The sequence below is a fragment of the Drosophila serrata genome, unplaced genomic scaffold (genome assembly GCF_035046125.1).
Source record: "Drosophila serrata isolate PLE 108 unplaced genomic scaffold, ASM3504612v1 contig_249, whole genome shotgun sequence".
Taxonomy (NCBI): domain Eukaryota; kingdom Metazoa; phylum Arthropoda; class Insecta; order Diptera; family Drosophilidae; genus Drosophila; species Drosophila serrata.
Genome location: NW_028257147.1, coordinates 2,228,582 through 2,247,359, shown reverse-complemented (window position 1 = coordinate 2,247,359; position 18,778 = coordinate 2,228,582). Strand labels below are relative to the sequence as shown.

The window sequence follows — 18,778 nt, the reverse complement described above, 5'->3', positions numbered from 1 at the left end:
TGCACGGATTGTGCACACTGGATGCGCATAAAATCCTGTCGTTTTGGCACCACATCAACTGCTTCTCACACAAATTCCCATGCATATTACATTCATCTGGGCTTTCGGAAGGAAGGAAGGAAGAGGGGCTAATTCCCCAGCCATCATGCCATCGCGGAATGCCTGTCAAGCTCCGCAGCTATTCCCGTATTCCATATCCATAGCCCCTGTCAAAACCCAGGTCGATATATCCGCAGTTAGAACTCCTCCTGCAAGGATTTAATGGCGACAATAATCAGTGGTTTACACTTAAGACTAATACAGTCGAGAATCAGGCCTCCTCCTCCTCCTCCTTGGGTTCCACTCGCTTGGGAGTTGGTTTGCGCCTCGAGGGACCGCGAACACGTGGCGGTTTCTTGGTGGTGGTGGACTTGGGCTTGGGATTCTCCAGCTCATCCAGCTCGGCATCGGTCAAACGATCCTTGTACCAGTCGGCGCTGCGATAGAGGAATACATAATTAGGAATCTTATATATATATTCTCTGTATAGGATCCTTACCAATCAGGCACCTTGCGAGCCCAATCACACAAGGCCTTCTCCTCGTCAAAGACCTGGCCCAGTTTGCATCCATTTCGCCTGGGCACATCTCCATTGACGCAGACATAGAAGAACTGGCAGTCATCGGGATCGGCATAACGAGGATGGGTCACCGCAATGCTCTCGTTCACCTTGGGACACTCGAACTCAAAAATATCCTCCGATTTGCAGCCAGTGACGCCGACCTCATCGGGCCAGGTGCAAATGCCAGTCTTGGGATTGAAGACTAGACCCTGGGGGCAGGTGATCATATTGAACTGACCATCCACGCAGAAGTAGAACTTGTCGCATATACCAGGCTTCTCATGGCCAAAATATCCGTTCTTCCGAGGGCAATGCAGCGAGGATTGAGGAGTTTCTGGCAAATGCAACAATTCCAGCAATTAAAATCATTTTAAAATCACAAAGAAACAAGAGAACAATCGTATTTTCTCCGAAAACTTTTTATATTCTTTGGGCAAAAAAGAGGAAAACCTTTCTGCAGTTTTGTAAATACATTTCGCTTTTTTGGCAGCCGGCACAAAGGTACATTTATTCAGGTGCATATATATGTAGTATTTACATGCAGGACATAACATATGTATGGGCAGGGCCAACGGGAGACAAAGGTAATTGAAATTGCAAATGGGCCAGCACAATGTGTGTACTAATTGCGTTGATGGGTGGACACATAATTTATTTAGTAACTAAAACGCTGGGTAATATTTTATATTAAGAACTTAAACACAAGCTGTGAAAAAGTGACAGCATTTAAGGGAATATCATTAAAGCCGTCTATTCCTTGAATCGTTTTAGTGCGAGCAATTTAGCTGAGGGATGAGTATGAAGGATAAACTTTAATAAAGTCTTCTGCTGGAAAGTTTGAAGGCTGTGCCAGACACACACGTGGCACATGTCAGGGAATTCGCACCAAAAGTTTAAAGCTGCGGGAAGCCAATTGCTGATGCCGAGGCTTAAAATTTCGATGGCTCCAGCTCCAGCTCCAGCTTTAGCGTTTGAGGGAAATAATAAAATCACGAATAAAACAAGTCTACCGGAGGGGCCAAAGAAAATATAAAAACAAAGCACCGTCGCAAGACCAAAGACCTATTGACGACAACAATTTGGGTTAACCGCCTCGAATGCCGTTTGCATAATAAATAAGTTGACAAAAAAGCGCAGGCCAGAAGTAACGAGCAAATAAGTGCGGGCACGCAGCGCGTTTATGGGCTGATTTTGGCCATCGTTGAAGGAAGAGAAGAACTTCATCAGGACCTGCCAGGAAGAAGCAGGTTTTTCATTTTAAATATAGCGTGGGATTCTCTTGTCAGGCGGTGTGTGTGTGCGGCGCATACGTAAAGGGACTCCACAAATTAAAGAGACTGAGAGTATGTATATTCCAGGTATATACTCACGTAGCTTGGACCTCTTGGTGCAATCAATGTTGTAAGGCAGATCACACTTCTCCTCGATGGGGGTGTAATCATTAAAGACCATTCCATCGGCACATAGACGTTCCGTGGCCACACCATCGCTGCAAGAGGTTGCAAGTTGCTAGTTAATACACTTTGCAACATTACTCATACGCCCCGTGGGCACTTACAGGCAGGCATAGTACTTGTCGCACTGCTTGCTGTCCGGATAGAAGCCATTGGCCTCCGGGCACTGTTCGGTGGGCTCGTACTCCTGTGCCTGCTTACGCTTGGGCACCACAGATGCCTCCTGGACGGGATCACGGTCACGTGGCGGCAGGTGACGCTGCGAGGTGGGATGACCGACACCCACGCGGAACTGGCCACGTCCCCAGGCCTTCTCCTGGGCCAGGGTAGAAGTCAGTCCTTGGAGAGGAATATAAATAAATATCTTTATTAATATAAACTAAATAAAAATACAAACAAACAGTTAAAGATGACAATTTAAAAGCATTTTAATTATGAGAATCATAAAGCTTTTATAATCTAAATAAACTCTCTCAATCTTCTTAATCTTTAAACTGAATTTAAATGAATATTTCTCTGTTAAATCTGAACAGTTGTCACCTTTTAACACCTAAACAAATTTAATTAAATATATAAACGTATGAATGCTATGCCTAATCGATTGCGAAAAGCTCAAATCCAACAATTATTTTCATTTTCATTTGTCAAAAATGTAAACACTTGGCTGAGTCTGTCAGAAATAATACATTTACATATTTCGATGTGTTGATATGTGCATATAAATGCATGTGTATGCTAATCTTGTGAAATATTTTAACAATTATTGTTTTTACAAATTTTATACATGGTTGCAAAACTAAAGAGATTAAATGTAGTTGCATTTAAGTATTTAAAGCTTCTTAAAGATTACTTTTGGGCAAAAATAATTTTCCTAAATGGGGTTGGGAGTTTAAAAGCATAAATACAAAAAAGAAAAAGGCTTTACATGAATATTTAATAAGTTTTAAGCATTTTAAAAATTGATTATCTAATATAAGTAAAGCTTTTAAGGTTTAAAGTTCTTATTATTAATAAAAAAAACAGTATTCATGTTAAGAGTAATTAAACACCATTTAACACATTCTGTCAAATAGCTTCAGCTTCTTTTTTATCAATATCTACCTATATTTTTCTCAGTGCAACTTGCACGTTTTTTTGTGTTTTGTTTCTTTTTTGTCCCAACTTTTCCACTTTGTTTGTGAGAAACCCGTTTGCAACGACTTAATAAACATATAGAGATATGTATATGAGTTAAAGCTCAGCTCTCTGTCTCTGCTGGATTGCGACACAGGCCAAGCGGCCGAGCTGCGACCTTAAAAGTGAAAGTATCTTATGGGAATTACAACTTCGAGCTGGCGTATAGCTCATAAACAGCTGACTTAAGACCCGGCATCATCAGCTGTTGCTGAACTGCAGCCTTGAACTGCCAGGCAATGTGGCGGAAAACCAAGACACTTCCGACAAGCTGCAACAGTCGGGCCATTGCATTCACAATTACATTCACAGCAACTGCAACAGCAACACCAACAGCAACATCCACAAACCGATTCAGTAGCTGGCAGCCACTCCTCAAGGTAAACCACTCCAATCAGGCATTGCAAAAATAAATGGTAAAAGACCAGAGCAAAAAGCAAGCGAGCAAGGAGAGAAACAAGAAAAGACGATTTCAATTTTCGAATTGCCGCCAACGCCAAACGCAGTTACTACACGTTTATGCATTGCATTTTCATGAATTCTTCAACAAGTTAATTCAGAGAAGCTTGGTTTTAGGGAACTTAAACAATTAAAGAAGTTAAATTTTATATTATTAAAAAGATAACACGGAATTCCTGGCATAAACTTGGCATGTATGTAAGTGCCAGCAAGTTGCTGATGTCGACTGGTGACTGCTGATGCTGTTGCTGATGCTGATGCTGACGTCGCCACGGCTGACATTCGATTAAACGTTAATAAAGAAACAATTCCACAGAGCAATTAGTGCGTGAAGTGTCAGGCAACATTTAAGCCAACAAAAACAGTCACCAACTCTGCAGGCCAACAACAAGTTGTTTGTTGCAGTTGCTGCTGCTGTTGCTGTTGCTGTTGCTGCTGCTGTTGCTGTTGCTGTTGCTGTTGCTGCTGCTGTTGCTGTTGCTGTTGCTGCTTTTGTTGCACTTTGTCGTTGCTGCCGCTGTTGCAGCTGTCGCTTGTCATTGAAACATGTTTCGTACACGGCCCGGGACCTGGCGGAAAAAATAACAACAAACCGGCCACACAAACAAGAAGCTTGAAGAGAAAAAGTAGCTAAAGCTTCATAGTTGAGTTGGTTAATACCCTATAAACAAGCAGGGCTCGGAGGGAAAATCCATCAAACAAATTTAAGTTTTCAAAATAAAAGTACCTCACACTAGCTCCAATTTGTAATGGATTTGAATACCAACTAAAAAACCAATTTAAGATATATATTAATTTGATTAACCAATCGAATTCCCTTTCCAAAAAGAGCATTTCGCTTTCGTTGTAGTGACAACACCCGCTGTCCTTTCATTTTTATGGAGCTCCTTTTTTTTGGCAGCCGCCCGAGTGTGTCAAGCGGAGCGTGGTCTATGCGGTTTTTGGGAATGGAACAAGGATTGTGTTTGGGCATGGGAGCCACGGGGGCTGGAAGAGCCGCCGCTCTGACGACTGACAGTCTGTCAACAAGTTTGTCATGGAGACTCGGTCCGTTCCCCAGTCCGGTTAAACTAGATTAATTGACTGCCTATGACTGGAGCTGCCCCGATCCCCGATCTCTACAGAGATTCCCCTTTATACCCAAAGGCAGGGCTAAACTTTTTGTGCTCTCCTCGGTTTTTGGGGACAGATTTTGGATTCCAGTCACACACGTCGAGGGTGTCGTGGTGTCGCGGCTGTCACATCTTGGGAAAGTGCGTGCCGAAGGCATCGTGTTAAGTTCAATGAACATTAGATGGATTAAAAATAAACAGCACACACACTGGGTTTTTTTTCATGTCATTCATTGAACCGCTGTGAGATTGATAATAGACCTGGGACTGGTTGAGAGATTGTTAAATTGGATGTGATGTTGCTGATTCTGGGGCAAAAGGTAACTGAACTCCTGGGAAAACCCAAATAAATTATAAACTCTTTGAGCAAACACACACGCACACACTCATGTTGGCAATCAAATTAAAACTTTTCCATTGTCTCGACGATTTTGGCATTCAAAAGGCATCAGGAGAGTTTTCCCTCAATTAACTGGGAATTTAATTTATGCCATATTATGTTTGGATACTCGCACTCGACACTCTTCAACAAACTGTGGCCCCCTCTGAAATTGCCATACATTTAATTATGAGGTTTGTTGCCGCTGCTGCTGCTTCTGTTGGTGTTGCTGCCGCAATTTGCAATATTTTTCATGGCCATTTTAATATAATTACAAAATTCGGATTACGCCCTCCAACCCGAAACAGTACGCCCCGTGCAACAGTTGCTTGACTATCAATTTATGTTTTATTCCAGCGGAGTTAACAATATGCAATTTTAATGTTTTGCATATTTCGGGGGCGACGGAGACAAACAAATTTTTAATGAGCTTTCACACAATAAGTGTGCGGAAAATTTTGCCAGCAAATTAAATTGCCGAATTTTCAATTGCAAATGGAGAAGCATAAACAGAACTATAACACAAACCAAAGCCAAAACCGAAACCAAAACCAAAGCCATGCAAATTGACGCCCCACAACAGCAGCGTCAAGTGTGACAATGCCCAGGATGAATGCCATACAGTACACAGATAAAGTTCATATATACATATATACACAGATGTATATATATGCTATATATGGCATTTACACGTGTTCAGTGCCATCGAAATCGGACGACGGCAGTTGACATGATGCGAGGGCCAACGCACACACACTGCAGATATGCATAAACATGCTGGCAAATAATGTTAACAACAATATTTTTCAGATCGCCAAAGTCTCGGTGTTTACAGCATTTGCATATCGTTGGAACGGATGCCATTTGTTTGGCGTTTATTTGGGTTTTTTGGCCAACAATTAGAAGGCAATTGTTTGCAGAGCATTAAAGTCAGGGCTCATTATTCAAATAGAGTTCAGAGCGTACGGTATTGACGTTGCAATTAATTGGCAAATGCAATTAAGAGAGCTTTTTTATTCAGACTTACCCGCGGCCACAGCCAAAGCAAATATGCAAATTTTCACCAATGCCATTTCGTTAGCAGACATAAACCTGCACGGACAGATATAGATTATTTATTAAATATTGTAAATTAATATGCTTTCCGGCGGCACTTTAACGGTATTCAATACGCAATCCCCTGGCTTTTCGCGTCGCGTCGGCCATCGTTGGCAGCCATTTCGATTCACTTGGCCCTCGTTTGGCCCTCCATTTTGATATTCGAATATTATTGAGGTACACTCGAAGAAATCGGCACTCACCAAGTCCGTGTAAGTGCGCACGCGTTGCCGTCTTGTACAAAACTGTGAGATCGGTTGAAGCGGGTTTGAGTTTTAACCAGGTTGAGTTTAAATCTCTGAGCTTTATGGAACTGCATTGAGACGGCGGCGCATGCGCAGTTGGGAGAGAACCGGTCTGAGCTTCCAAGAAAAGCTTAGCTTTGCTTATCATACCTCGAAAATGTCAGGGATTAAAGCTTAACCCACTATATATATAATAGAGATTTAATAATTAAATAAATATATACTTAAATAAAATATGTTTATTATTTAAATAGATTTTAATGATTAAAGTGATTTAATTTACCATTTAAATAATTTATGAACAGACCTGTTAGGATATTATGTAAAAATATTGAAAATTGATGATGTAAAGTAGATTGACTTATACACATAATACCTTACATATAATTATGAAAATAAAAGATTTAAAAAACACATTAATTGTATAATATATTTTTTATAACATCACATTTTTCAGCATCGATTTTGAAAACTTTTGTAAGCCACAATCTGCTTAATAAACTCAAACATTGTTGAGTTACGTATTTATAACATAAGTTCTTCAACATTAAATATACCCAACAGGACTTGTATGTATTATTTTAACTTAAACCTTCTTATGAAAAGCTTTAGTAATATCAACAAATTAAAATAACAAATATTATGTTTAAACTTGTGTAACCCCAATAAAAGTACCTACATAAATGCAGAACAATTTAAGGAGCAACAAGCAAAAGGCAAGCGAAGAGCACAAACAAATGCAGGAAATGGAAATACCAACTTTGCATAACATGGCCAACGGAGGCGAAGCGTTTGAACCATGCAGCGAAAGCCAACATCAACTATGCGAATAAGCTGCAAACAAATGTGAGCGGTCCAGGCCACAGAAAACATGATGACGATCTGCAGGACGAGTTGCCAGAATCATAGGGACATGCAGGCAGGCAGGCTTGCCAGCAGTGGTAATATTAAAGCCCAAAAATAGGGGAGACGAGGCCATGATACATATTTTAGCCGTAGAAAAGTTGTAACGAGCACATTGCCGCACAGAGCACTGATGGCAAATTTGTCAAAAAGGCGACAGGACGTGCTTCGTTCCGGCCGGGCATCGATGATTTGCATTTTTGAAATTAACCAAAAAATATGACAAAATGTCCAACACAAGAGTCTGCTCCAGCTTTGAGCCCTCAGGTGGCTATGTATGTCTCCGTTTTCCTGAATATTCCGGCGACAGGCGTTTGCTGCATCATTGTGCAGGCGGAGAGAAGAACACATTTAACTTGTCAAAGCCCCGAGCCGGGCTCGCCTCCTTGGTGCCGACTTTTCCGGAGCTTGTTTTCCAGCTCCTTGCTTTTCATTTGCCTGTCATTTCGTGTGCAATAATTGTGACAAATTGTCCTTCGGCTCTGGCCCAAGAGTTCCAAATTTGAGCAAGATTTTCTTGGGGGGAAGGGGCAAACTTATGGAGGCTTTGTGTATGCAAAGTAAATGGCATAATTAAGTGAAATGACATACACATGACGATACATTTAACAAATGTTGCGTGCAAATGCAAATCCCGGTGGCCTCCTTTAGAAACAAATGGAGACCGATTCATAATCCCGGCGATAAGTCGGAAAAATAGCATCCTTATTTGCGATGGACGCCCGCCAGTTAAAGCCCTAAAATATGGCCACAATCGCTGAGAGTCGCTGAGTCCTGATTCCTTTTGCTGCTGGCCAAATAGCCAGCGGTCCTTGCGGGGGAGAGAGTGCGGAATGGCAATGGGACGGAATGGAAATCGCTTAGCACAATTTCGGGCGCATTAGCGGCGATTACGGGTGTAGCCCTGGAATGTGCCAAAGCCGAGTGCACAATGCAAAGGCAACAATGGCATAACAATCAAGAGTCAAATTAAAACGTTGCGCTTGCAGAAATTCCGTTTTTGTTCTCGGCCCTTCAGAAACCCCGCTTCACTGCTCCGCAGTCCTGTCCGTGGTCCTGTCCGCTGTCCATCCAGCTTAACGCCGCAAAGTATGCAGTGGCAAGTTGGCCAAGTCCTGCTGACTGCGGTGGAAAAGTTTAGCAAAAGCTAATCATAATTTCTCCGCTGATAGTTCGTCCGAAGTCCAAGTCCTTGTGCACGGACCATCGACCGAAAACCAGCTTGCACTTTTTATCTATCCCCCGCTTTATGATTATTTTCAATTCCCGTGAACCGCAGCGCCCTAAGCGCCACGTTATTGTCCCATAATTGAATATAATGGCCATGGAAATGGCTCTGCCAATGGGGGATCCGTCTCCGTGGGGCATTGTTCGACTTTCGACGTTCACCAAGCCAGGCCAGGGCTCCCACGCAAGCTCATTGTATTAGCCGGCGATTATCCGACAGTTTGGCATGGAGTCCGCATCCTAAAATCCTAGAATAAAAAAATAACATCCGCCCTCGGGGACTTGCATGTGATTGGGTTCTATTGCCACCTTTGTTGTCCCCATTCAGCGAGCCAAGAGAAACCAAAAAAAAAGTTCATTTACATTGTTATAAAGTTGGGAAAATATATAATATATTATTTTATTAAATTAGCATGTTTGGTAAATTAAATAGATAATATTGACCATGTTTTTATATTTGACAGATAAAGGAAAAGCAAAGCAATTTAGTAAAACAGAAAAGCCACGGAAACTGTAGAGATTATAAGTTCCATCAAATCAATGGCCAAACATTTTAATTATATAAGAATTTAGCTTAAAGTAATATTGGTACCATTCTTTTTATAAATGTTTCAAGCATCTATTTAACGAAATATATTTAATACAAAACTGCCACAGAAATCAAAGTTCATGGTTCTTAAAAACTTTTCAAAATATGTCCAGATGTATGAAATAAAATATGTTATAAATAATCTTAATTGAAAATAGGCTTACCTTGGTATAATGCAATACTTTGTGACATCATTTTAGGCACCATTTGGCCTATTTGTCAAATCTACAGCTATTTAAGTATTTAATCAAAAATGTTAGTAGCTGGGGTGGCCTGAGGTGTTGGGCACTGTCGGATCTATAAAAATCAAAAATGTTCTGTGAAAATATACCCAATTATAAGTTAGTTTCCGCCTGTAAACACTGATGAAAATAATTAAAACCAAAATGAATTTCATAATACCATGCACTGCTGCCTATTCACCTTTTATCATGCGGGGAATCACATTAAATAAAAATGTAAACTAACGAGCCTGCGTGGCCTTAAATCGATCGCCGTAAAGTATGCAATGATTTATATCATAATCCTGTCACATGCTTTAGCGATTCAATACACAAAGTGCCGCGGGCCAAAACCGCGACCAGAGCCCTGCCATCAGGTCCTGGCCATGCCCCCGAACCTGCGTCCTCCCGTGTCCTCCTATATCCCCAAACCTTCGTCAGTTGCCTGTCAGCGAGTCGATTTCGAATTGTCAGTGCCACGCCACACGTGTCACGTGCGTCATTGGACCGCCATTACATGGCAGCAGCTTGGCTGTCAGCCTTCCTTCCGGTTGTTGTTTTTCTGGTACCCACATTCCGCCGCACCACGTTTACGTGGACGAAATCCCGCCCCGTTTTTAATTAATGAGCAGCATCCCCAGCATCCCGCGCCACGCCATATGCCAGTTCCGCGATAGCTGAAAATCCGAAACTAAGCCGCTGTTCGGGCCATGTTTGCTATTCATTTGCTGTCCGGCCCGGGCGTTTTAGTTGGGCATCAGCATTTTTAATTGGGATTATACATAAGTTGGGTTTACATAAGTAGTGGCGCCCAAAAATGGCCAAAATGACAGATTTCATCGAACTCTGGACACTGGTCGGCCACTAAGCAGATCAGATGACAGAAAGGATGTGGCGAGTTTTCCAAATGACAGATTGAAAACCACGCAGCTCCTGCGAGCATGGCTTCCGATCTGTCATATAGCAACTCCACTCTAAGTGTTTCTCCTCTTTTGGCCCAGCATTCGGTTAAGTACCATTTTTCGATAGTCACATGACCTCCACATGTATTCCCGTTTCAAATCCTTTTCCCGTGCTGGCATATATGCAAAAAATGTGTCCTTGATCTGGCCACCGAGGTGTGAGTATCCCCGCAGTGCCATCCAGATGAGCCGAGATTGTTCCAGCGCCAATTCGTTGAGTTTGTGGTGATATTTCCCCTTCCGCTGCCTCGCAATGCACAAAAACTTCTTTATGTTGTCATAAGTAACATCTCCACTAAGATTCAAAATTCTCCTCTCCAACTGCTTAACTTCACGCTGATCGCTCTGGTCATTCTTGTAGACCCGTTCGTAGATATTAAATGAGGACTTTACCAGCGCATCTATCTCATTTTGGCTAAAGGTCTTTCCATAGCGATCCGCAACCCAATCGAGTAGCACGGGCATCTTATGGGCATTGGGAAAGGAAGCCAGCACAAAGTGCGGATTTCCGCGGAGCTTTAGAAGAGCAGCTTTAAGAATATCCTCGATCTGTTGCTTATTATTTGGATCTATAAGCACGTCCTTCTTCTCCTCAATGTCATTCTCCATGGTCTCTAAGGTTTTGTGTTCCTTCTTGGCCTCAGCGAACTTTGTTCGAACCATGTCGACGGCACAAGTGGCTGCTGCTCTTAGGACCGGTGGAAGAATCTCATCCTGTCGTAACTCCTTGGCCTCCTTGGATTGGCCTTCATTCAAGGCCGCAATGCAGAGTTTCTTAATTACCGGCTGCTTATCCTCTACGTCTACGAAATCTGGGCCCTCCGAGGGCAAATGCTCCTCCGGTATTCCCGGGAGATCAAAAACCTTATTGTAGTCCAACATAAGGCCTTCGGCCGTACTGGTAATAAAGGTCTTTGATTCCACAGAAAGTAAAGCCTTCCCACTGTAACACGGCAAAGTGCGACTGCAGACGGGAATACGATCAGCAAGTTTCTCGCTTGTGATACTTGGCTGAATTACGGATATGCTTTCCTGTGACTTTTTCGACTTTCGTCTCAACCTTGAGGACTTTTGACTCCTAAGCGAGGAAGTTTGACTAATGTTTGTCCTAAGCTGCAATTTCTGCCCCGGATTTGGATCCAGTTGAACTTGCTTCTCCTTCCTGTGAACGTTTTGTGGATCTACGACTTTAATAAACTTGCAATCGCCGGCTCCACAGCGATTGGGCTCGTTGCTTTGGACTAGCATCACCTTTACCTGCTCGTTCTGTTGGTCGAGTTGGTCCATTCTGAGCATCTCTTCATTGCTCTGACGCATCATCAGTATGGAGAGATTGGCCTTCGGCCTTGTGCACTGCTTATTTGTTGAGACTATTGAGTTGCACAGCTGACAAGATCGAGTTCCTCCCTCGCTTCGGATGCTCTTAACTTGTCTGAGAAGTCGCTGGGAATCTGCTCGAATCTTGTCAGCTGCACACTCAATTTCCCTCTCCAGGTCGGCCACAATGGACTGGCGTCGAGCCTTCAGCTCAGCTCCTGGCACATCCAACTGGGAGAGACAGCGATGGATGACCTCGTTGGCCTTCTCCTCTCGCTGACCCATCATTATTTTTTCCATAAAGCGATGCGTTTCGCATAGTGGTCCAGCTTCCTCTGCTGACTGACTACTGATGAGTCTGTTGAGTTCTTCGTTGAGCAATTGTTTGATCACCCGTTTTTGGGGGCACAATTGGTAGTCGGCGAACCAGCGATACCGCTCGTTGGGAATCTCGAGCATCCGATTGGAGTACTGCAAGTAATCCGGAAATTGCAACTTGCTCTCCGGCGGTCGGTACTTGTCCTTTGGAGAGAATGGGCGTGGTCTTACCAAGCGTTCGAAGTAAGGATGAACTCCCTGATCCCTCTGCCTTGTCTGCCGAATCCCGACTGAATTCTTTTTTCGAACATTCGCGCACTGGGGTCTTGGTTTCTTGGATTGGCAAGCCGGTGGCAGTAGTATGTCCAAGGCCCGCAGGGTGGTTGGCATGTCAAGGTGAGCTATGCCCGACAGAAGCAGCTGTTCGTTGACCGTGTAATTCGTTTGATCCAAATCTTCGTGCTTGCCACGCGGCTGCTTGTAGGCGGCCTCCCATAGGAACCACAAGAAGGCCAGATCACTGCCCTGGCTGATGCCCATGATGGCCTTGATTTGGGCCGAACACACTAGAGGTTGCAGGCCCAAATGGGAGAGGCAACGGCGGACACGAAAAGCTGATCCCTGCTCTGAATCATCCCGCAGAGCGTGGAGCAACTTTTCACAGGCTTCCGTCTGAATGCGCGACATGCCTCGGTACCATCGCACGGAACTAAGGTCGCGATCGAAGCTCAAAGGTTTTCCAGACATATCTTAGTAGGTTGCTTTTCTGCCAAACGGAAAGTACTAATTTGTTTAAAGTAATAGGTTTTAAATATTTTCATTTGATGTCACTTTAAATTTGGAAGGAATTCTGTAAAGAGCCTGCTTTTAGGGATTGTAAAATTAAGTATTCTCTGCAACTTTTTAATCATATTTCGTAATGAATATATTTATAATAAAATCTCTGTCCTTCCCAAGAAAGTCTCTTTCTATGGGTTGTAATTAAACAACAGACCCTTCAGATTCAGCCTCTTCATACTTACTTTCGAAATTCCCATGATTCATTTTTATTCTTTGACTTTCATCCACTACTCCTTTGGCAATGAAACAAATGTTAATTACTTCATGGAGTACAAACGCTGCCGCCAAGGACTACAAAACCAAATCAAAAGCCTTTTACATTTTAAAACGAAATTTAATTCAATTACGTAGCTAAACTGCCCAGCAGAATGTGATAACCGCAAAGCAGTTCCCAGAGATCTCCCAGAGAGTTGGCATTGGTGAGAGGGGATGGGGATTAGTCGCAGGATGGGGGCGTGGTCTTGACTTGGCCAAGTAAGTTGGCTGGCTGATTGCATTTGTTGCATTTTGTTGCTGCCGCCTGGTTGTCGTTTGTAATTGTCTGTACTTAAAAACTCATCAGACAAAACGACAATGCGGCCCTGGTCCCTGGTCTCTGTCCCGGAATGGAATCTGAGCCACCATCGGTTTGAACGCAGGACAGTTAAGGACAGTTTTTGAGAGGGGAAAATGGAGGTTTTATCAACTGCACGACAAATATTGTGGCCTGTCCCCCCAGGCGCAATAAGGCGGACTAAGCTCGTAACAGTTGCGTGCTTTTTAGTTGTTTAGTTTTGTGGGCATTCTATGCAAAGCGAGTTACACTGGCTCCCTATTTGTCCAGTTGTCCAATAAAAAGTGGAGCAGAGTGGCTGAAATGACAGCCCCGATATCACTAGACCCCATATATATCAGCGGCCCTTGATGCCACCAGTTGGCAAGTATTTAATCAACACTCGACGGCTATGCCGGGTGTATTAAAAATAAGTTTGAAGCAGAAATAAAGAGGTTTTCGATCGAACCGACTATTTTAATACCTGGAGATTGTTTAATCTACTTGAATACCAAACTTCAAAACGATTAAACAAGTTGTAAGGGATAAACAAGGGAGAACTCTTAAAAAATCGGAACATATTTAGGAGAATAAATGACAAATCAATTGGAATTGTTCGATATACTATAGGTATTAATAATACTCAATTAAATATTATTAAATATTTTCTCTTTACCTTTCTGCTATGTCTATAGAAACTCCTAAAGTATCCATTCCCTGATACCTTTATTTAAGTAAACTAAATATACCCCTATGCCAAAACGAAGCCCGCGTTTTAAAACTCTTCACTGGCTGCACAGTTCTGTGGCAATTAGTTCCATTGTGGCGGTAAGCACGGTACAGACCAGTCCAGTCCCCGAGTACGGTTTGCATATAAATAAGGCGACAAAAACTTTGCTAATGCCTCCGATGAAGTTAGCCGCCCGATTTCCATCTGCCGCATCTGCGCCACTGGACGCATTTTGCATTTTTAATGGCAGCCAAATCTTAGCAATTATGAATTTAATGGTGGACCGCTGCAGTGCCTTCACTCCTAAGTGGCGTAAAATTAAGTGCTACTACGTCCTTAGAAACTACCTGTCAAAGGTGTCTGCAAAGGAGTTCCTGAGTTCCCAAGGAGGTTCCTTGCAAAATTTGTGCGGTTGCCAGGACAAAATATTTACACGTCTTCTTGCAACTACTTACCAGGAAGTTTGATAAACAAAATGTATATTAAATTTGAGAAAATTATATAATAAAAATACCTCAAAAACAAAAGGGAAAAAAGAAACTAACATCGGAAATTTAAAGTTTCTATTCACTTGCAGATTGATTATGGAAATCATTATAACTTAGCAAAAAATGAACTATATGAACTATATGAAATTCAATTCGGAAAGCTTTGCTATGTTAGTTTTTAATAGGTTAACAAATCTGCATACTCAATTAAAAATTTAAGAAAATGAAATTTTTTCCAATTTTTCGACATTTTTATACCCTTGCAGGGTATTATAATTTCAGTCAGAAGTTTGCAACGCAGTGAAGGAGGCACCTCCGACTATATAAAGTATATATATTCTTGATCAGGATCAACAGCCGAGTCGATCTAGCCATGTCCGTCTGTCCGTCTGTCCGTTTCTACGCAAACTAGTCTCTCAGTTTTGAAGCTATCTGAATGAAACTTTGCAGTTAGTCTTCTATATACTCTCACTCGTATATATGTCGGAACGGGCCGGATCGGACGACTATATCATATAGCTGTCATAGGAATGATCGGAAAAGTTTTACAAAAAAAATTATAAAATTTTTAGTTTTCAACAGAATTTGATCAAATTTGAGATATAGCGGACGGCTATATCATATAGCTCCCATAGGAACGATCGAGAAATTAATTCAATTAATAAGTATAACATTTTCAGTTTTCAACAGATTTTCATTAAATTTGAGATATAGCCGTTTCATATTATTCTACAATTTTGAGTAAAATTTTATGAAAATCGGACTAATATATCATATAGCTCCCATAGGAACGATCGAGAAATTTGAGAGGAATGAGAATGGCGGTGGCTGTTGTCGGAAGACTGACAATCGCGGTGGCGATAACATTTTTAGTTTTCAACAGAATTTAATCAAATTTGAAATATAGCTATTTCATATTATTCTAAAATTTTGTGTAAAATTTTATGAAAATCGGATTACTATATCATATAGCTCCCATAGGAACGATCGAGAAATTAATACAATTAAATTTATAACTTTTTTAGTTTTCAGCTGATTTTCATCCAATTTGAGGTATAGCCATTTTATATAAGTTTTAAATTTTGTGGCAAATTTCATAAAAATCGGACGACTATATCATATAGGTGCCATACAAACGATCGTTTGATGTAGAGGAAAAATGCAAATCTGTGAATGTAAAACTGCAAATATAATATGTATAGGTGAAAGCAGGTATTACTTCATTGTTTTTTAACACAAATATATCTAATTTATATTGTATGGATTCCTATTCATAGAAGTTCTATCTGCAAGGGTATATAAACTTCGGCGTGCCGAAGTTAGCTTCCTTTCTTGTTAACGATGGAACCCCTTCAAACTTTGAAAATTTTGAAAAAAAAAATAGATTTTGACCAAACTTAGCTAGATAAATTCAGTTTTAAATGTTGATCAATAATATATATAATTTAAAGAACCTTCACTGTTTAACAAGCTTTTGACTACAATTAAAATTCCCTTCGAGGGCGCACCTATGCGTATACGTAATTTTCTTGGATCTGCCATACAAATCTGGAATAAAATTTAAAATAAAATCATTAGAATAGGTATTTTTGACGTATTTTTGATTGAAAAACTAGTGCATTTTAAGGTCTTTTAATCGATATTTTGTATTAGCTTTATTTGTTAATTTCTTAGTAAATCTGAAAGTTTAAAAATATGACAACTCAGCCAAAACAGCATTAATTTCAATTCGGAAAGCTTTGCTAATTAGTTTTTAATAGGTTAACAAATATGCATACTCAATTTAAAATGTAGGAAAATTGAATATGTTATCAATTTTTGACAATTTTAACGATGTAAAATTTTGAAAATTTGTATAAAAATAGATTTTGACCAGAGATAGCTAGATCGACCCGCCTGTTAATGCTGATCAATAATATATATGGTTTATAGGGTCGGAAATGATTCCTTAACCTCGTTTTAAGCTTCTAAATGAAATACAAATATCCAGCAGAAATATAAAAATATGCAATTTACTTGACCAAAATTACATTATTTAAAGTTCAAAGCTTACAAATTTACTTTTCAATGCATTTGTTACTTACAACTGAAGTATAGTTTAAGCTTCGAGTCGTTTTTTCTTATAAAATGGGATTAACAGAACAGAAAATAATAGAGATTTTTCTTTGTAAATTGCAAACAAATATGTGACACATTTAAATATAATTAATTCCCAAAATGGCTTAAGGAATTGTTAACTTCCCTAGTAACGAATTCGGTTTATTTCTCACACTGTTTAATATGGTAATATTTTTTCATCGAGTCTCCTACCACAGCATTTGTATATCCAATCAGCTTTAAGGAAACCGGATCTCCGATGATGATGCTCTCCTTTGAGGTCGGAATTAATTTTGTGTCATTTTATTTGCGTGAAATAAAGGATAAAGGATGTACCGGCCACAAAGCGACCAACTTCGACCACAGGAGCTGGGGATTGTACGGCGGGACCAATCATACGAAACTTCACCGAGGATTGGGACTGTCAACGTGGCCCAAAAGGCAGTTGTCCCCCCCAGAACCGTTGTCGCTCTCTGTTGCCAGTCCATCCGGCCATTCCTGCATCCCAGCATCCGTGCATCCCAGCATCCCAGCATCCCTGCATCCCTGCATCCCTGCATCCCAGCATCCTTGCATCCAACTATCCGGCGATCTAGTGCAAAAGGCTGTCGGCGGTTGCGGACCGTAGTAAATGGACGAGGACTAGACCAGCGCCTGGAACTATGCTTTGAACTTAATTAGCTGCACATTACGAATTTTTACTGCCGGAGCCGGTTACTGCAGAGTCGCTCGATGGCGCGGAGCGGGACAGGTACTTACCACTTCCTTTGCCCATTTTACGGCAGGACTAATTTTTGTTTTCGACAACGTCGCCAGCAGTAAAGGGTTGTCGCAGGGTTGGCTCTGGCAACAAAAAAAAATGAACCAGAACCAGCCGGAAGGAAGGTGGGAAAAGGAGCAGGAGCAGGAGCAGGATGGGGTCTGGGCTGCAGGTAGGAAATGTCATGGGCTGCGTCCTCGACGGCAAAGGAAATGTTGCCGAGATTAAATGCACGGCAAAATGCAGGTGTAGAAGGAGGGTCACGGCAACGACAACGACAACCGTCAGCGTGGACAGGTGGTCAAGGTGTGATTATGCCTTTTTCCGAGTGAGTCCCCTCACAGTTTCCCCTTTTGGAAAATCCAACAACTTCCGAGCCTTTGTCCTGCGTGGCTTAATAAGCGCAATGAATTTATGCAGCCCACAAATTATACCAGCTCGCATTTTGCCATTTTCATAGCTAGTTTTTCTGCGAGTTGGGTAATTAAGGAAAAGTAAAAAACCCTTGGAAAATCGCCCCATTTAAAATGTTTAAGTTGCCGGGAAGTGGCTTACAGATACCGATACCCAATATTAAGAAATTAGCTTTCGAATTAGACCACAATGGATCCTGAAATTTAAGTTTCCTATTACCTGCACACAAGCACACCGATGCCAGGCTCTTAAATTCCCCCACAACCGAAGGATAACATAACAGAGCTGAACAGAAACCATCATAAAGCGATAAGCACTTCGAAAGGGAGGCAGGGAGAGGAAGGAAAATATGTTTGTAAGCGATGAACTTCAAGTGGATGTTGGTAAATATAAAACGGCAAGTGAACTAAACCCTGAACACCAAACACACTTGCAGCACCACCACAACACTGGAGTCCTGGGAATCCGAGCATCTTCGACTGGCTCCTGGGCACTGCCACACGGGCACACGAAGCCTGTGTGTATATATCAAAGAGTGGTGAACAGTAGCCCAGATAACCAGGTTTAAGCACAGAGAGAAATACGTAATATAACTTAAGTATTTGTTTATAATAAAAAGGGCTTTAAAACAAACACTTTAGTAGGTAAAAATAAAAGGTTCTTCTGCCTTAGGGGAAAAGTATAGCCTATAAACTCTTTTGTCATCAAAGAAAACTCTGCCAAGCTTGGAGTATATATTATATACCCCAAAATTTGTTGTTTCAAGTGCTTCAATAGATTCTGGTTCGCACTCACTGGTATCAGCAGGCAGGGTCGCAAAGTCGAGAAGCTTTCTCATGGCCTGTGGCGAGGAGCAGTC

General features: G+C 41.5%; 2 protein-coding genes across 2 annotated transcripts; both read right to left on the bottom strand.

The window, feature by feature from the left end:
- Positions 1-227: 227 nt before the first annotated feature.
- Positions 228-6,703, bottom strand: obst-B (obstructor-B). The gene is made up of 6 exons (XM_020956749.2): positions 6,480-6,703; positions 6,206-6,270; positions 2,160-2,394; positions 1,972-2,090; positions 539-935; positions 228-476 (listed from the first exon to the last, which is right to left on the bottom strand). The coding sequence occupies exons 1-6, from the start codon at positions 6,593-6,595 to the stop codon at positions 311-313; spliced, it is 1,098 nt and encodes a 365-aa protein (XP_020812408.2). The 5' UTR covers positions 6,596-6,703; the 3' UTR covers positions 228-310.
- A 3,000-nt stretch (positions 6,704-9,703) lies between these two features.
- LOC110187357 (uncharacterized) lies at positions 9,704-12,943 on the bottom strand. Its single transcript, XM_020956747.2, has one exon. It carries the CDS (start codon positions 12,803-12,805, stop codon positions 10,436-10,438), a length of 2,370 nt encoding a protein of 789 aa, XP_020812406.2. The 5' UTR covers positions 12,806-12,943; the 3' UTR covers positions 9,704-10,435.
- Positions 12,944-18,778: the final 5,835 nt, after the last annotated feature.